This window comes from Artemia franciscana, chromosome 3, assembly GCF_032884065.1.
Source record: "Artemia franciscana chromosome 3, ASM3288406v1, whole genome shotgun sequence".
In the NCBI taxonomy this organism is placed as follows: domain Eukaryota; kingdom Metazoa; phylum Arthropoda; class Branchiopoda; order Anostraca; family Artemiidae; genus Artemia; species Artemia franciscana.
The window spans coordinates 45,201,742-45,220,354 of NC_088865.1; the positions used below are offsets into that span (position 1 = coordinate 45,201,742).

Genomic DNA, 18,613 nt, shown 5'->3' on the forward strand with positions numbered 1-18,613 from the left:
AAAGAACTCTTAAATGGGTATTTTATGCAATGCATGCGTGTAGTTCAAAACTTATAACTCTGATTGAATTCTAATCTTAAAAATTGTTTCAACATGTTTTTCGTATGTAACTCCCTTTGAAAGAACTTAAGAATCCTCAATGATATTTTTTCGGACAAATTCAAAGCTTGCGCTATATGAATTTTAAACTTGTCTGACGTAATATCTATGAAATTACGTTATAGAAAATAGTTCTGATAAAAGTAACTTATCGAAATTAAAGTACGTCTAAAGCACAATAATAGCTTAGGGAAATAAAAAAAACAAGTAATGGCCAAAAACTTATGAAAAAAGAATGAAAACGCATTTTATTGAGCGCTGATCAGTCCAGCAAGAACTATCCTCCCCCCCCCCTGGACCACACAAGGCCAATGACACTCTCTTAACAGGAAAGAGATATAGATTAGAAATACAACTCCCTTAAAATATTTTCCTACTCTCTCTAGACAGGTCAAATAGCTAAACAAATACATTTGTTACTTTTTGATTAGAAGGAATGTTCTTTATTTTCTTTTAATGAAAGAGAAAGAAATATCATTATTTTAAGCGAGACATGGCAGTAAGAAAACTATAAACTAAGGCTTGGTGTAGTGGTGTAGACAGGAGAAGAGGTTGGAGGACCACCCAAGGTGGAATTTCCATACGGGGGGAGAATTAGGCTCTTAGAAGATTTCGAAAAAATACATTCTTTGGCAACTATGAGGTAAAAATACCAGGCCGTCAGTGCTTTTATTGCTAGCCCCATAGGCATCACAAAAGCGATGTCTAAGCAAAGTTTGAAGTGGACTCTCTGTATGACTTTTTTTTTCCTAAGCCACTTCGTTTGGAAGAAATTTTCGTAGAGAAATTGGAGAGTGCGCTTGGTCTTGTCATTAATTGACCATATTTCAGACTCCCTCCTAATCAGTATTTAAAGGAATATATTTTCTTAGTGATAGTCTTCCTTCTCGAAGCCCTTTTTTTGAATATTTAACTTTGAATGTAAAAAATGAGGGGTTAAAGAGGGGGTAGTAGCCCTACTTCACATGAATGAGACTATTTGACCAAACAGCTCTTAGTAACGAACTGTAAGCAGAGAGTGACGATTTTCAATAGAAACTGAGATTACTAAGAACGAAGCTTAGATGTTAATATGACATTAACATTAACATGCTTAGACTCGCAGCATTTTGAAACTATCGTTAGCTGAGCATCAAAAGGACGTGTTTCTTTAGAAAAAACTCACAACTTTTTTATTTCCCCTCCGATAACCATACAACAAAAACATGTTAATATGTTATGATTTTACGTACCGATGCTTTTTATTTTTACAGTTATCGAGGGGGAAATAAAAAAGTTTGGGCTTTTTTACTTTGCCGTCCTTAAAATTTAAATTAGATAGATATGATCTTTTGATAACCGATTGATGATATGCAACAACAAAATCTATTATTTTTTTTTTTTTACAAAATCCTAAATACGCAAAAAGGTAGCTCAACAGAATTTATTATCACATAAAAATCTGTATAATTTGAAAAATTGGGTTTACCCTCTCCACAAAAGGGTCTGACCCTGATGAAAATTACACAGTGAACTTCAACCTATACTCTCAATGCATTCCCTACAAAATTAGATACTTTTCCGTTTTTCGTATCATACAGATGAATATTGAGAGGATTGGAGATTTTACTTCTAATCACCATTAAACGAACCTAAACCAATTAAAGGTGGGTTTTAAAATGGAATTCAAGAGTAAATTCACAATCTAAAGTCCAGAGAAATTATTACATATACTAGGGGTTGCTCAATCCTCCTCCCTTAGTATTTTAGCCTAGGTTTGACTCTTTGTCTTAATCCTTTGATAACAACGACTCAAACAAAAGGGCCGTTGGCTTAGAATAAGAGATATTTGAAAACACTACAAGACTTTCTTGGGCTCGAGGACGGGACAGCTCCCCTCAAATCTGGAATAATTTTGGTGCGTTTTGAGTTTTAACGTCTCGTTTTACTGTTATTTCAACAAATTATTTTTGTTTTGTTTAACGCAGGATGAAACCGGATATTGTAAGGACTTAACTTTTGGGTTTTAGGCTTTTCGGCTTCCATCAACTGGAGTACTGACAGCCTGTTAATTTATTTACAAACTTCTAGTCTTCAGTATTTCTGTTAAAAAAAGAAGCTATCTTTGGTATTTTTGCAGCGATAAAAGTAGTGCAGTACCTTCGAAACTCATCCACAGATCCAAATCATTCTACGGTTGGCCAGCCCTGTTTTCATCGCTAGGTAAGTAAGCACACCTGTAAACAAGAAGGTAGTTATCCAGGTGTGTAGGAATGCAGATACGCAGTATACTGTTATGCAGGAATGTAGTTATTCAGTATACATTCAACATACTTGGATGAAGGAATGTGGTTATGCAGTATTTTGGTATGCAGTCGAGCAGGTATGCAGGTGTACAGTATACTGGTATGTAGAAATGCAGTATGGCGATACTGAGGAATCTAAATACCCAGTATAAATATATGCAGGAATGTAGAACGCAGTAGGATTTGATACTGACAAACAGGTATGCAGTATGTCGCTTAGTATGCAGAATGCATCTTCCTTCTCTTCAGATCATAGCCACAAGTATCGATTAAGGTAAGTAGGGCTAGCATTTCTAAGTATTTTATAACTGCAGATATACTTTATAATGGAAGATTTTTTTTTAATTTGGCAGAAATCCCTGTTTTCCGACATAAGCTGACGGAAAACATTAGTATACTGTGGCGATGCCTTTTTTGCTACTCACTAGGGGACTAGGGCTCAAGAAGTCCATTTGATTGAGTCTTTATTCAATAAACAACGAGCACTGGCTCTATAAAAGTGTCAATAAAATATAAAATGACGAAGAAAGGAAGTAAATGAGGACAATAGAGAGGCACTACACTTGTTGTTTATTATTTTTTAAATTGTTCCTTGAAAAAAGATTTATTTGTGCAAAAATTCCTGTGCAAATAAAAACAAGTGATAAATAGTAGAAATAAGCAAATAATGAAATTCCAAAATGCAAATAAATGCATAAAACTTCCTTTCCTGGGTTGTGAAACATATTTGGTAGTATGGTATGATTTTCGCAGATATGACTCCCAGCCTTACGGTTGTTTTAGTGGCGTTTCTAGGCCTGGGCAGGGGGCAGTTCCCCTCCCCCATTTTTTTTTTACATTAAATTCCTTTTATCTTATATTTTTAAATACCTATTAAGGTACCTGCCTCCCAAATTATGCTTCTCCCGCTACTGAAACTCCGTTAATGAAACCTCCTTTCCTAGGTTATTAAACAAATTTGGTTTGATGGTGTGATTTTCACAGATATTACTACGGTTGTTTTTAGTGGTAGTTCTAGGCCTGGGCAGGAGGCAGCTCCCCTTCCCCAGTTTTTTTCTACAGTAAATTTCTTTTATTTTAAATTTTACACACCTATTAAGGTACCGTCCTAGCCTGGTCGGTTGGTGCGCTGGATTTGGGATCCTTTGTCTGAAAGGACGCGGGTTCGATTCCCAGTGTACCCAATTGTTCAGTTTGGGACGGGAGTCAGTGGCGTGACTCTATAAGCTTAGCCAGAGTCGACCCAGCTTTAAATGGGTACCTGGAGAAATCTGGGGAAGGTAAACAGGAAGGGTGTGCGAAAGCACAGGATGGTTGGCCCCCAGCCCCCCATTGCACTTCCTGGCTGAAGGGCCAAGAAACGGAGATCAGCACCGCCGGTAGGGACTGTAAAGTCTAATGCCGTATCCTTTACCTTTACCTTATTAAGGTACCTGCCTCCCATGTTATACTTCTCCCGCTACTGAAACTCCGCTAATGAAACCTCTTTTCCTGGGTTATTAAACAAATTTGGTTTGATATTTTTTTTTTTTTTTTTTTTTTAATACAGATATGACTCCCAGCCTTACAGTTGTGTTTAGTGGCAGTTCTAGGCCTGGGCAGGGGGAAGCTCCCCTCCCCCAGTTTTTTCTACAGTAAATTTCTTTTATTTTAAATTTTACACACCTTTTAAGGTACCTGCCTCCCATGTTATACTTCTCCCGCTACTCAAACTCCGCTAATGAAACCTCTTTTCCTGGGTTATTAAACAAATTTGGTTTGATGGTTTTTTTTTTATACAGATATGACTCCCAGCCTTACAGTTGTGTTTAGTGGCAGTTCTAGGCCTGGGCAGGGGGCCCCTCCCCCAGTTTTTTTTATAGTGAATTCCTTTTATTTTATATTTTTACACACCTATTAAGATACCTGACTCCCAAATTATGCTTCTCCCGCTACTGAAAGTCCACTAATGAAATCTCCCTTCCCGGGTTATTAAACATATTTGGTTCGATGGTTTGACTTTCACAGATATTGCTCCCAGCCTTACGGTTGTTTTCAGGGTCAGTTCTAAGCCTGGGCAGAGGGGCAGATATCCACTCAAGGATTCTTGACAAAGAGGTAAATTTGTTTCATCAATAATATATTTAATTGCTATGCATTGAATCTTAAAAGAAATTCAAACTCAAACATAAATTACAGAAAGGTTTATTGCTTCTGTAGATTATGACAGATGTAGACTTGTCTTTGTGCTATTTTCTACGCCTTGGAATAGTTTACAGAAGGAGTAGAGATGCTCAAAAACCATCCTGCCTGCATAGGTACTGCGTTTTGATTTCACAACGGCCCTGTAAAGTGTAACTCTTTCAAAACAGGACACCCCCCCCCCTCAAACTTAAACCCCTTATATATTCAGACACTAAAAAAATAGAATAGCGAAAGAAAAACAATATTTAAACTTACTACCCAGCTATCAAATTAACATATGGGTTCTTATTGTCCTATTAAACTAAATAAAATGAACACGTAAAAAAATTTCGTCATAAGAGAATCAAATAGTTTGTGATAAAAAAAAACAGGAAGTAAAAAGTGACCAATATTCACCAAAACTAAGAATGGAATTCTCATAACAATTGCTATACCGAAATTATTGGCTTTTTAGGCTTATCCTAATATAAAAACTCTTTCAGTTTAGTTTTACCCAATTTACCCACCTAAAACCAAAAATCTGAGAAAATTTGCCTGATTTTTAACAAAAGAAGAAAAACCCCCCAAAAAGCAAGCAATCCTACTGAAAATCCCTTTATTAGATACATCATATCAGTGAACCTTACCATAGATGTTTCAAGCTCCAATCTTCAAAATATGAAATTTAACTTTTTTTTTCAGAATCGTCGATGCATGTTTATTTGATTTGTTTTGTTTTTTTTTTCCAGGGATGATTGTATTAAACCGAAGGTCCAAGGTAATTGGGAAGGAACCCATTCAAACGTTAATTTAAAGCCCTTTTTTAAGTGACCAGACAAATGGAGCCAGGGGAAAGTTTTGTTTTCTCTCATTTTAGGACACCAAACTACGACTTTATCACAAAGACGACGAATTTGCAATCAATTTAAAATTCTGAGAAGCTAACGATGGCAGTACTGGATTCAACCAAAATGATTCGCTTTATTTGTAATGAAATCAGGCTTTTGGTGATCTGTAATTGCCTATCAGCTATAATGAGGGGGATAGGTGAGTCATTGTTTAGGTGGGGGAAGGGTAGTTTTATAAAAAGAACATTTTAATGGACATACTGCTTACACTTTATGGGGCTTCAGATAAATGTTGTAAGAGGTAGGGCAGGAGTATGAATGAATTTAATTGTTTTTCTATTCGGCTAAAATGTTACATTCCCATATCTACCAGCACCGAGGTGGAAAAGGAAAGGCAGGTCATCATCAGCCCCGCCAGGAAACTTCTTTGGGATGGCAAATACTGGTGGTAACTTAGTTTTCAGAAATTTTAAAAGATGTTATTTTCTTTTTCTATTTGTATGAAGTATTTTAATGTATTTAAAGAAATGTATGTAATGTATTTATCGATAAGAAAATCCTATTTTAAAGGTTGTGATGGCTTCAGTTATGTAGAAGATCAAAAGAGAATTTCCATCTATACTAACAATAAAACTCCTTTTAATCCTACTTAAATTCTTTAGTAGTTATATTAACAAGGAATTCTTAACGAAATTACTATTCGCCGCCAATTCTTTAAGCATATTCAAATTTTATCCAAAATGGATATTGCAAATTTAAACGTTGGACGGTTCCAATCAGTATACAGTTACTGGTTTACACATTTTAAAAGCAATTAATCAGGGATTTCAGGGACCGGTACCTCAAATTATATCTTGGTTAGGTTTGGGTATGATTTGGAAAGCGATCAGGAATTAGATAAAAACGAGCCTTTCAAAATAAAAACAAGGAACAGATTTGAAACCTGTTTCAAAACAGGTTTCAAAACAGCCGTCCCCTCCTTGGCTCCCAACTCTTTACTGTGAAGTTTGTCTTTTTTTTCAATTTTCTTAAGAAAATTTGCAATTGGAAAGATAAAGAGTTTTCAAAGCACTAAAAAACTTCTGTTTAATGAACAAGGTGTTGAGAAGGGGGCAGTCCCCCTTATATTCAGAGTAATGCATGTTCGTTATAAGTTCTAAACTTGCTCCTTACTTTATTTTGAAAACATTTTCTATTTGTTTAATTACATTTCACGAAACTTTAAAGTTTCATGAATACAATACTTTTGGTAACGCAAAAACGATCAATATTTCAAAGACCTCTGTTTACATTTTGATTGGTAAACAAACAGTTCGTGGTAACGAACTGTAAGGAGCGGCCAGGCTCAATAGTAACCGAACTTTTAAAAAACTAAATTTTAGTACCAATAGATATATCGAAAAAATCACATTTTAATGCTGATTCCAAATATATACGATGTATTAAGTTTAACCTTCCTCATCAAAAGCTACGAGCCTGGGAAAATGTGTCTGATTTTCGGAAAAAAGGGGGAAAGAGCCACTCAAAGTCATACAATTTTAATAAAAATCACACCATCGCATTTAGTGTATCAAACAACACTGCTGAAGAGGTTTCAAGCTCCTCTCTGCAAAAATGTGGAATTTTGTGGTTTTTGCCAGAAAAAAGATCACGGATGTGTGTTCATTTTCTTCTTCGTTTTTTGTTGTTTTTTTTTTCAAGGGTGATGGTATCGATCCATTGGGCCTAAAACGTCAAGAGAGGGTCCATTCTAATCGAAAACCAAAAGCACAAGCGTGCTTTTGAAGTTACCAAAAAATTGGAGGCCAACTAGGCCCCTTCCCCCGCTATCTATTCCCAAAATCGTCCGATCAAAATTTTGAGATAGGTTGTTTTTCTCAGCGTAGTTGAAAAGCACAGTAACCATGTCTTTAGAGATAGAATGATCCCCTACAGCCTCTGGGGAAAGGTTTTTAAGTTATAAAATTTACCCATTGTTTTATCTGTTATTGGGAAGTATGCATATATTTTTCGGTTTGGAAGAGGAGGAAGAATTTTTTGCTGGGAGGATTTCGCACGGGAGAATCTTCCTTGGGGAGGGGAGTTTCCAGGGGGTGAACTTTTCAGGGGAAGTTTTACACTGGGTAAACCTGCAAGAATTCCTATACGAAATTTCTTTATATGTCTTGCTTTCTCTTTACCGATTCAATTTTAGGCGTGGAAACGTTAAGGGTAATTGCCTGGGGTATATTTTCACTAGGATTGAATAGCCCAGAAGGTATTTCTTTGGGGAGGGGAATTTTGCCCTGGAGATAGAGCCCGGTATCTTGGTGTTATTTAAAAAGCCATCAAAAATTGAATTAAAAAGGTTTTTCAACTAAAGTAAGGAGCAACATTAAAACTTAAAAGAACAGAAATTATTATGTATATGCGGGGGGTTGTCCCTTCCTCAACACCTCGCTCTTTACGCTAAAGTTTAAATTTTTGTCCCAATTCTTTAAAAAACAACTCCTGAAATACAAGGCTCGTTTAATTGGAACAATAAGTAACTTTTTTTTAAAGTGCCGAAAAACTGTAGCGTGAATAACAATGTGTTGATGAGGGGGGCAACCCATTTCATATGCATAATAATTTCTGTTAGTTTTAAGTTTTAACGGTGTTCCTTACTTTCAGTTGAAAAAAATTTGTTTTTTTTATTTAATGAAACTTAGAGACAAGGCAACGGAAAAAGTATGTCAATTAAAGTAAAAGTATATGAAAATGAGAAAAAATATTTAATTACAAAAAATACACAAAACAATAGCCTACTTACAAGATATAATTCCCAGCATTCATTTCTGTTGAAGAATACCGAACGGATATTTTTTAATAATATTTTTTAAAGGATATTTTTAAACAATATCGACAGTTTTGAACCTGGTTATCAAACACAAAAAAATTTAATGTCCTTAGGCTCAATTCTGTATAAAAAGTAACGCATTATCAAAGTAGTTTGTTAACATTAAAACACTAAAACAACAATTAAGAAAAAACAAATAAAAATTTTTAATTTAATATTTTTAATCTAATTTTGAATACCAAAAGTCAATTTATTCGATGCCTTTATCTTTCATAACTGAAGAAAATTAAATCTTTTTCAAAGTGAGAACTAGATATGTACAATCACTCCGGGAAAACAATGATAATAAAAAACAAAGAACGTAGCCTATCCATTCAGAGAGAAAATACAAAAATTCCCCGCATTGCTTTCAGGAGAAACATTTCTGATTATTGTGGCTTCATAGATAAGCTCATGCGTAGCCTATTCTTGCAATGCAATCAAAAGTTCAGGGCGTATTTTTGACAAAATTACCCCTTATTAAATTGTTTTCCTTGTGTTTTCAGTAAGTATACGAACTTTCTTGTGTACTAATAACTGAACTAATTGTTATTAAACAAATAAATACTGAGCATCACCATAAAAAGCTGATTCTTTGATTGAATGTTATCACTAGTTAGTTTTTTATATTTTCGTTACTGACAAGGATCGTCATTTACTTACCATTCATTACTGTGAAAAATTTGATTTCTTTTTTTTTCTGTTGCTCCAACCGAATCATATAGAAAAAATGTTTGTTTAAAACTCGAAAGGGGTAGCTCAGTCACAAATTAGAACCTATATTGTCCTTATTAAGGGTCAAAATCTATTGGCAGGCAGCCATCAATAGGGCGGCACAGATTTTTTCCATGGTTTTCCCTATTCTGCTCTTTTCCCTTTGGTTTCCGTGAAATCCCGAACTTCCAGGGGGCATGGTCCCCATGCCTCCCTGCCGGCACCCATGGTACCAAATATGCGATGCAATCATGTCGGGTGGTTGACGGTAGGACAGATACAGAAAATATTGCATCTATTTTCTGATGTTGCGAATCGATATTATCAATTTTTCTAATTTTGACTTCATTTTGTTTGTTTCTTCGGTTTTTACGTGTAACTTCAAAGCCGATCGAAAAAAAAATTGTGGCTTTCCATGTATACGGTTATAGTATTGGTCCCAATTCTGGGCTACGGTGGGCCCAACCCTAGTTTTACATTTTGCAGCCCTTCGCCAAGGAGCTTAAAGCTCTTCATATCTGATTGATCAAATACGACAAGTTTTTTGGCCTATTTTTCGGCACTTTTACAATCTCTTCTTCTCGAGAAAAGTTGTGTGCTCCCCTTTGCCAAGATACTGATCCTTGGAAGTTTTAGGGGAATCTGAATAAAAACACTTTTGGCCCTTTTTAAGGCCAAACGTCGTGTGTGTAATGATCCACAAGCCTTAAACTACAGATTTAAGTTTAAATTTGTTAATAAAAAAGCGTTTGCATTCTCTTTTTTAGGGAAAGTCAAACAGTTCGTGGTAACGAACTGTAGTAAGGAGCGACCCGGCTCAATAGTAAACGAAACTCTAAAAAACGGAATTTCGATACTAAAAGACATATCAAAAGAATCGGATTTTTATGCTGATTTTAAATATATAAGTTTCATCAAATTTAGTCTTTGTCATCAAAAGTTACGAGCCTGAGAAAATTTGCCTTATTTTGGAAAATAGGGGGTAACACCCCCTAAAAGTCATAGGATCTTAACTAAAATTACACCATCGCATTCAGCGTATCAGAGAACCCTATAGAAAAAATTCCAAGGTCCAATCTACAAAAATGTGGAATTTCGTATTTTTTGCCAGAAGACAAATCACGGGAGCGTGTTTATTTGTTTTTTGTTTTTTTTTTTTGTTTTTTTTTCCCCAGGGGTCATCGTATCGACCAAGTGGTCCTAGAGTGTTGCAAGAGGGCTCATTCTAACGGAAATGAAAAGTTCTAGTGCCCTTTTTAAGTGACCAAAAAAATTGGAGGGCACCTAGGCCCCCTCCCACGCTCATTTTTTTTCCCAAAGTCAACGGATCAAAATTTTGAGATAGTCATTTTGTTCCGCATAGTCGAAAACCATAATAACTATGTCTTTCGGGATGACTTACCCCCCACAGTCCCTGGGGGAGGGGCTGCAAGTTACAAACTTTGACCAATGTTTACATACAGTTATGGTTACTGGGAAGTGTACCGACGTTATCAGGGGGATTTTTTTGGTTTGGGTGTGGGGTTCAGGGAGGGGGCTATATGGGAGGATCTTTCCTTTGAGGAGTATTTCATGGGGGAAGAGAAATTCAATGAAAAGGGCGCAGGACTTTCTAGCATTACTATATAAAAAACAATGAAAATATAAACATGAAAAAGTTTTTTCAATTGAAAGTAAGGAGAAGCATTAAAACTTAAAACGAACAGAGATTATTACGCATATGAAGGGTTCTAAAAATACTTTAGCATAAAGAGCGAGGTATTTAGGAGGAGATAAATACTTCGCTCTTTATGCTAAAAATTTTTTAAATAATTTCAACTATTTATTCTACGGCCTTTCTGATTCCGGGGTCATTCTTAAAGAATTGGGATAAAACGTAACGTAAGTTACGTAAGTTATGTACGTTTGTTACGTAAGTTAATTCTTAAGTTACGTTTTTTTTTACTAATAAAAACGTTCGTGAAAAATTAAAAGATCTAGTTGCCTTTTTGAGTAGCCGAAAAATTGGAGGGCAACTAGACCTCCTTCCCCACCCCTTATTTCTCAAAATCGTCTGATCAAAACTAAGAGAAAGCCATTTAGCCAAAAAAAAGAATTAATATGCAAATTTCATTTTAGTAATTTATGTACGGAGAGCCAAAATCAGACATGCATTAATTCAAAAACTTTCAGAAATTAAATAAAAAAAACAAGTTTTTTTTAATGAAAGTAAGGAGCGACATTAAAGCTTAAAACGAACAGAAATTACTCCGTATATGAAAGGGGCTTTTCCTCCTCGACACCCCACTCCTTGCGCTAAAGTTTGATTCTTTCTCGCAACTCTACTTTTTAAAACAATAAAAAACTTTAGCGTAAGGAGCGGGGTGTCGAGGAGGAAAAGCCCCTTTCGTATACGGAGTAATTTCTGTTCGTTTTAAGTTTTAATGTCGCTCCTTACTTTCACTAAAAAAACTTGTTTTTTTTATTTAATTATAAGACAAGCCAATATTTTTTGTTATTCATATTTTTGTATTTTTTTTCCGAGTTGGGGCTTTTTTGGCCCAATGATTTAAAATGTAAGGTTTCAAGATAATCATGGAAAATTCATCCAATTTTAAGTGGTGCATTTGTCCCAAAACAGACGTTTTTCTTATGCATTGGGTCGGCTTTACAAACAATTATGGTTTTAAGTTTCATGTCGTTCGGAATAAAAAAAAATCTTTGCCGCCATTTTCAGGGAACCATGGCTTTTTTTCAGTTTTTCTAAATTGGGAGTCTCTTGACATGGACTTTAGGATAGAAGCCGAAGCTAATACAAAAACTCTGATCCTGGTTTTCACTGTCCCGTGCCTCCAGCTTAATTTTTTCGTTTGGTTTGGAGCTTATGGGTGTAATTGTTGTAGTCGTACAAAGAGAAACAAATTATCTTTTTACTCTTTTTAGTGTTGGGAGCTAATATTTTTTCTCCTTTTTCCCTTGTATTGGAACCCTCTTAATCCAAGCAACTCAAGATGTATCTGGACGATCATAAAAAAAGCTTCCCTTGTTGAAACCCATTTTTTGGGATCATGCCCCCAAAACGTTTTTATATTAGGTTCTCTCCTTTTCCCCTTGCATTGGGTCCCTCTTGATCCAAGCAACTCAAGATGTTTTTAGACGATCATAAAAAAACTTCCCTTGTTGAGACTCATTTTTAGGGACCATGCCCCAAAAATATTTTATATTAGGTTCTCCTTTCCCAAAAGACTTTCAGCTTTATTTTCCGAAATTATTAAGAACAAGCTTTGCAACCCAATTCTAAGGTGGTTTTATGTACACCCCTCTCTCCCAATGAAATGCTTGGTCCCCTTAGCCCAGGAAACGGTTCTTAGACGTTTCAAGAAAAATTGAAAACAAATTTTTTTAAACAATTTTAGTCCATTTAAATGGGGTTGATGCTCCAACTAAAAAAAAAACATTTTTGGCCCTATGGGCTCTATTGCCAGAGGGGCTAGATATTCTTATAAGTCTTTTGTCGTATGGCCGGTTTCCCATGTCCATGGGACTTCCAATATAATTTAACCTCTGTTATAAGAAATTGGCCCCTTTGGGGATAAATATCTGTGAAGGCAATGTAAAAAAGTAAAGAGATCCTCCTGGGCCATTGCTGGTGCAAACGATGTCGAATGGGCCTTCACGTTGCTGGGTCTTTTTACAGGGGAAAGTAGCAAGCTTGTCGTGAAGACTATGTCCAAAGCTAAAATTTCTTTGCACAATAGGGTCTCTATGGACCAAAGACTTACAGTTTGAAGTTTCAAGTAGTTCAAAGAAAATATTTTTTTTGCACTTTGTTGACCCCCTTTTTGAGAGAACTTATTTTTTTCTATTTCCTCTTCTACATAGGGATTCTTTCAGATATGTGAGTTTAAGAATATGTACTTTAAGAATTCAGCTTAGGTACTTTTAGAAACTGTTAGGTTTAAAGGATAGGTTTAATAGTCTAGTAGTAAGAGGAAATTTTGGCCTAGATACCCTTAGGAACAAAAGACTAGTAAAAATGGTTAAGTTTTGGGAAAGGATAACATCATTGCCTGAGGATAGATTAGTAAAGGTAGCATATAGACAAATGATTAATGAAAATAGGAAAGATTTATGGCCAAATATAATAAGGGAAATATTGAATAGTTGTGGGATGTCAGGAATTTGGAATCAGGGGTAGGCAAGTAGGATCCGTGGCAAAAGAGGTAAGGATCATGCTACAAGAGCGGGAGATCCACTTATGGCAGGCTTATCGGACCGCGGTGGCGTCTCTAGGTGTGTACGTGGAAGTCAAGGAGGCATGGGAGGAGGAATATTATTTTAAAGTAGGACTTCAGGGAGAGGAAATAAGGTGGGTAACTTCAATAAGGGGTAATTTTATGCCTTTCAGTGAAAGACGAAAGTATTTGGGGAGGTTTATGTCGCAGAGGGGTCCGTATTTTGCCAGATGTGCGGAGAAAATGAGGACTTAGAGAACTTTTTATGCAATTGTAGCCATGATTCATGTAGCTTTAAAGCAATTATTTATATTGATCGTGCCTGTAAAAGTTCGTGTAATTATTTTAGTTTTATGGTATTATGTGCCTTATTGTTTTTGTCTTCTTTTTGCAAATGTTATGCTTTTTCAATATTATTATATACCCTGTTATGTGAGTTAGTATCATGTGGTATTATTTTGTGTTATTTGTTGTTGTTTTTTTGCCATGGCCCAAATTTGCTTTGTTGCCAAAAATATATATCTATCTATCTATAAGCTTCAAATTGATCGGAAAATCATTACTCAATTTTAAGGGTATGTAATCCCAGGCATTTTTTGTGAATTGGATTCCTCTTGGCCTTGGACTTACAGATGTAACTTTCAAAGTGATCAGAAGCTAAAAAAAAATGTTGGTCCATTTCTAGACCTCCTGACACCTTGGTCTTCTCTCAGCAAAATTTGCAATCCTCTTGGCCCAGAGAATGATCCCCGAGAACTTTGGACCAATCATGTTGTCTAAAATGGAACATAACCCTCCCCCTTGTACTAAAAATAATTGGTAAATAACTGGAAATATCCATAATTTACTACCCTTACTCCAAGGTTCTATAAAATTGAACAAGTCTTTAGAAAATGACAGCAAAGTTTTAGTACATAGAATCATACAGGATCATAATCATATAACCCAAATCCTTAAGAAATTTTTTTTTATGATGAACAAAAAAAAAATCAATACGTTAAATAAAATCGGCTGATCAGTTTTATTGAGTTTACAGCTATCAATTGCTCAACCGTTTCGTGCTTTGAGAGATAATGATATAGCCTTGGACAATGCTAGTTGTCAAACTGGTTGATTGCATATATTTTTCTTTTTTCTTTTAATTTTTCGAAATTAGAAATCAACATGAGCCTGCCATCGATTTTAACGAGGTTCAGAATATCGACACAAAATATTAAATGTATTCATACCTGTATTAAAACAAAATTAAGCAATCGTCGTATCACATATTGAATATAAACTAGAATTTATTTGTTATTTATTTCATTGGGAAGATTCGTATTTTTTCCCAATGAATCCAGTGTCTGTCCGTCTAGTGACAATGAATTCGTTTGAGGTAAGCTATTTTTTTTCTTATTAACTTATTAAACAGTTCGTGGCAGCGAACTAAAAAATGAAAATTTTGTAATAATACTTGCTTTAAAAAGTTGAATTTTTTGGTGGGTACATATATGTAAAAATTATTAAGATTCAAACTTACCGTCAAAAGTTTATAGCCTTAGGATATTTGCAATATTTTATAAAAATTAGAAACACACCTAAATAGGAAACTGATCTATATAAAGGTTATGTTATGATCCAACATTTCACAGAACGCAAAAGCCGATATTTCAATATCCTTTCTAAAAAGGTAAAAATTTGTATTTTACCGTAAAGGCTGGTAACAAAGTTGTAATGACATTTTTGGCGGAATGTCGACAGCACTTAGCTAAACAATCCTTAATCTCGAGCGCAAAGAGCAGGAAATTCAGGGGTATAGCAGCATCCAGATGAATAGAACTGCTTTGGCTCTTTTAACTTTGAATATCGCTCTTTACCTTCATTTGAAAAACTTGGTACTTGTCTATTATATAAAACACACTCGAGAAGTGAAGTTTGATGACAATAAAATATGATGAAAATAGAATACTTTATTAGCAAAATTGTCAAGGTCATTTGTGAATTATTAAATTGGGAGCTTCGGCGTCGGCTGACCGTCTCAAAGATAAAGAAAAGTATATTATTAATGTGATTCTTAACCCAGCTCATTTTAGTTCATTATTAATTCGATTTTTGAGGACACCGGTTAGGTTGCTCAAATTAGTGATAGAAAATAGTGTCTCACTATGGATGTTCAAGTTAATATTTGGGATTTTGCCAAGGAGCGAAGAACAGGCAAATATTTTTTTTAGTATAAGAGGTTGTTGCCCAAAACAAAACACTGCGTCAATGGACACATGACTTTGTAGTCTTACGAGAAGCAACATTTTTTAATGTGTAACACTGCATTCTGGGAGCATAATTGTAGGGTTCACAATTTTGCGAATAAAGTATTCTATTTTTATCATATTTTATTTATTTTTATTAGAGTTAACCAAACTTCACTTTTCGAGTGTGTTTTATATAATAGACAAGTACCAGAAACTTTTTTTTTATGTTTATCACTATTTTAGGATGACTGTAAAGCTCCTTAAAACAAGCGCTCTTAAAAAGCCTTGTAAAATAACAATTAATATTGCAAATTTCTTAATATTATTTACAATAAATGATTTAATTTTAAAAGCAATCTATAGACTAATTTATCTGGATACGTCATTGTGCTACACGAGACCTGACTTTGTTTACGGTCCAGGGAATAAGCTCAGGGAATTAGCTTATTAGCGTACAAATCTAAGGGCCAGTCAAGGGATGGTCATTGAAATCTTCAGAAAAAAGAAACCAAAACCTGATAACTTTTGCCTGTGAACAGCTCAAACAAGAGAATGGTTCTTTATTCTTATACTTGTGATTTCATGCTCAGAAATCCTAAATGGCTGATGCAAACAAAGACCCATAAAGAACCTTCAAGACAAACTTATTCTTAAGTTTCACAAAAATTGCTCCATTACAAACTTCTATCTTGAAGGTTCTTTATTGACCTGGTATTGTTTGTATCAGCCATTTAAGATTTATGGGATGAAAACCCACTGTGAATGTAAGAAAAGGAAGCATAATACGCATGTAGTGCTTGTACTTGTAGATAGTATTTGTATATAGCATAGAATATACCTGCAGAAGTTATTTTATTTATAAAAAACATTCTGAGGATAATATGAAAACGGGATCAAACAGTCCCTGTCTATCCTATTTTCTTCATCTTGAGTTAATTCTTTTTGTTTTAAATTTCAAATTCACTTTTTAGTTTCACGTGAACGATGCTTGTTTTCTCAATTATATATCCATTTTTATTGTTTGTTTTTTTGGAAATTTGTCCAAAAACTTTAGTTACCTAAAATTGTCATCTGCTAGGAAATGCTTAGAATTGTTGATGGCGCTAATTACCATGGAAAATTCAATGAACATAGCTCTCTGCATAAAAACGAATAAAAATTATCCATTAAGTGAGCGGAGCTACCGAAAATTTTCCCCCCAAATCTCCCCCTGTTCTTTACTTTTTAAACCAAATTTGTTTAATCGTTCATAATTAGCTGTGTGTGTTTTATTTACTGAGTGCTTTTCAAAACATCTAAACTAATAATTTTGGTTTTTTATGAAGCAAGATTGAATAAAACATATCTTCTATTTTTGAGGCACTGCGAAATTTTTTTTCGTCACATTTCTCTTGTACTAGAGCATTCTTACTAAAAGTATTGGGGGAAAGGTTTACCTTTAGCAGGAAGAGAAGAGAGCTGAGGAACTGGGAATTCATCTCATCTTCGGAATAATTTCTGTTCTTTTTAAATCGTAACGCTTTTTTTTTCCTTTTTTTGATTTTTTTTTTAATTCAAGTTCAGTGCATTTTTAATTCCATATCCAAACCTATGTTAAGCATCACTGGAGGCATGCAGGCCCATTAAGCCACATTATATGAACGATAGCTTATCTTCGATATAACCATGTTTCGGAAAAGAGCTTAGATTAAAACCTATGTTAAGTATCATTGGAGGCATGCAGGCCCCTTGAGCCACATTATATGAACGATAGCTTATCTTCGATATAACCATGTTTCAGAAAAGAACTTATTTCGGTTCAGTTGCTTCCAAAGTAAGTTAGGACTTCCCTAAATCAGATAATCAAGCCCACGCTTTATACTTCTTGATTTAACCTCTAATCATATTTTTTTACATCTAAAACTGACACTTGGCCTAAGAAACCCCTTATTTGGCTTATGTAGGCCCTTGCCTCCTTTAAAGAAAATCCACCAGCGTCTATCCCAGCCTCTTGCTTTTGACAAGGTTCATTCTTTAATCGCTTGTTCGTCCTAGACTGCCACCCCTCTCCATTCAACCCCTTGCTGCTAACGTTCAATTTTAATATTCGTATAAATTGCTTCAATGTCTGAATTTTAAAAAATAAATTGTAGGGTCACCCTTCTTAGGCTTTTTAAAAGATTATTTACATATAATTATTATTTTTTAAATAATTATAATTATAAAATATTATTTACATAGGATATCCCTACGTGCTCCAAATTCTTCCTCCGGTTGGATAAGAAGGACCTCATATTAGAATTGAGAAATTTTGCGCCTAAAGAATACATTTTTTGAAACTAAGGTCCCTTCTCCCAACACTCCCTACACAAAAGTATTCCTTCCCCCTCCTCCCTACTACTCCATGTGAAACCATACACCACTCTGCATAAACTTATGAAGCCTGAAATGAACACTCTTAGTCTCTAGAATCTCAAAGATAACTATTTTTATTAATCATTTATTTTGAAATGACTGTATTGTGTATATGTCTGTAGTAATAGATACAACACTGTGAGTTATGCGAGCTTTGAAGCCGGTATAATAGTTATAAGTGCTTAGACTTATTTTGGTTCCAATTTTTTTTGGTCGATTGGCTCTTGTTTATAGTGATTTTCTTATGTTTTTCCTTTTGTTTTATTTTTCCCTAAAGAAGGTTGAATACAGCCGAAATTTTCGCCTAGATTTTATTTCAATCACTGTTTCAGGACTATGTCCTCATTCCAATTATTTTATTATAATTTGACATTATTTATTTACTCTACCTGCTATTTTCTTTTGAGACATCTCGTTTTCATTTAGAGCAATTCTAAGTTTACTATGCATTTTATCCCTTCCACTTATTTTGCTCAATATTTTTTAGGTGGAAACCACGCAAGGTGTCGGAAGAAAGAAATCATTTTTACAAACCAAAAAAGAAAAGATTTTTCGAAAAAAGACACTATACAGTCGACTTCCTATTTTACAATGGCTTCCACAGTTCAAAGTAGACAATTTATTATCTGATCTTATTGCTGGATTTTCTGTAGGATTGACATTGGTGCCTCAAAGCTTGGCGTATGCAACCGTAGGTGGTTTGCCACCACAGGTAAATAGTGTTTAACTCCTTTTAACTTAAAAAAAGATTTTGTGCAGGGTTGTCGCAAGATATAAAATCGTGAGAAAAAATCTTTAAACGTAGAAAAAA

At 34.8% G+C, this 18,613-nt stretch overlaps 1 protein-coding gene across 2 annotated transcripts in view; it reads left to right on the forward strand.

The window, feature by feature from the left end:
* The window catches only part of LOC136025317 (sodium-independent sulfate anion transporter-like), a 75,319-nt gene that overhangs the window by 2,290 nt on the left and 54,416 nt on the right, over window positions 1-18,613 (forward strand). Inside the window, exons 1-2 of one of the 2 annotated variants that reach the window (XM_065701222.1) lie at window positions 14,445-14,555; window positions 18,290-18,514. In XM_065701222.1, coding sequence (XP_065557294.1) covers window positions 14,511-14,555; window positions 18,290-18,514 — 270 coding nt within the window. In that variant the 5' untranslated portion in view covers window positions 14,445-14,510. Of the gene's footprint in view, window positions 1-14,444; window positions 14,556-18,289; window positions 18,515-18,613 lie in introns of those variants that run through there. The other variant, XM_065701223.1, reaches the window with a different exon arrangement.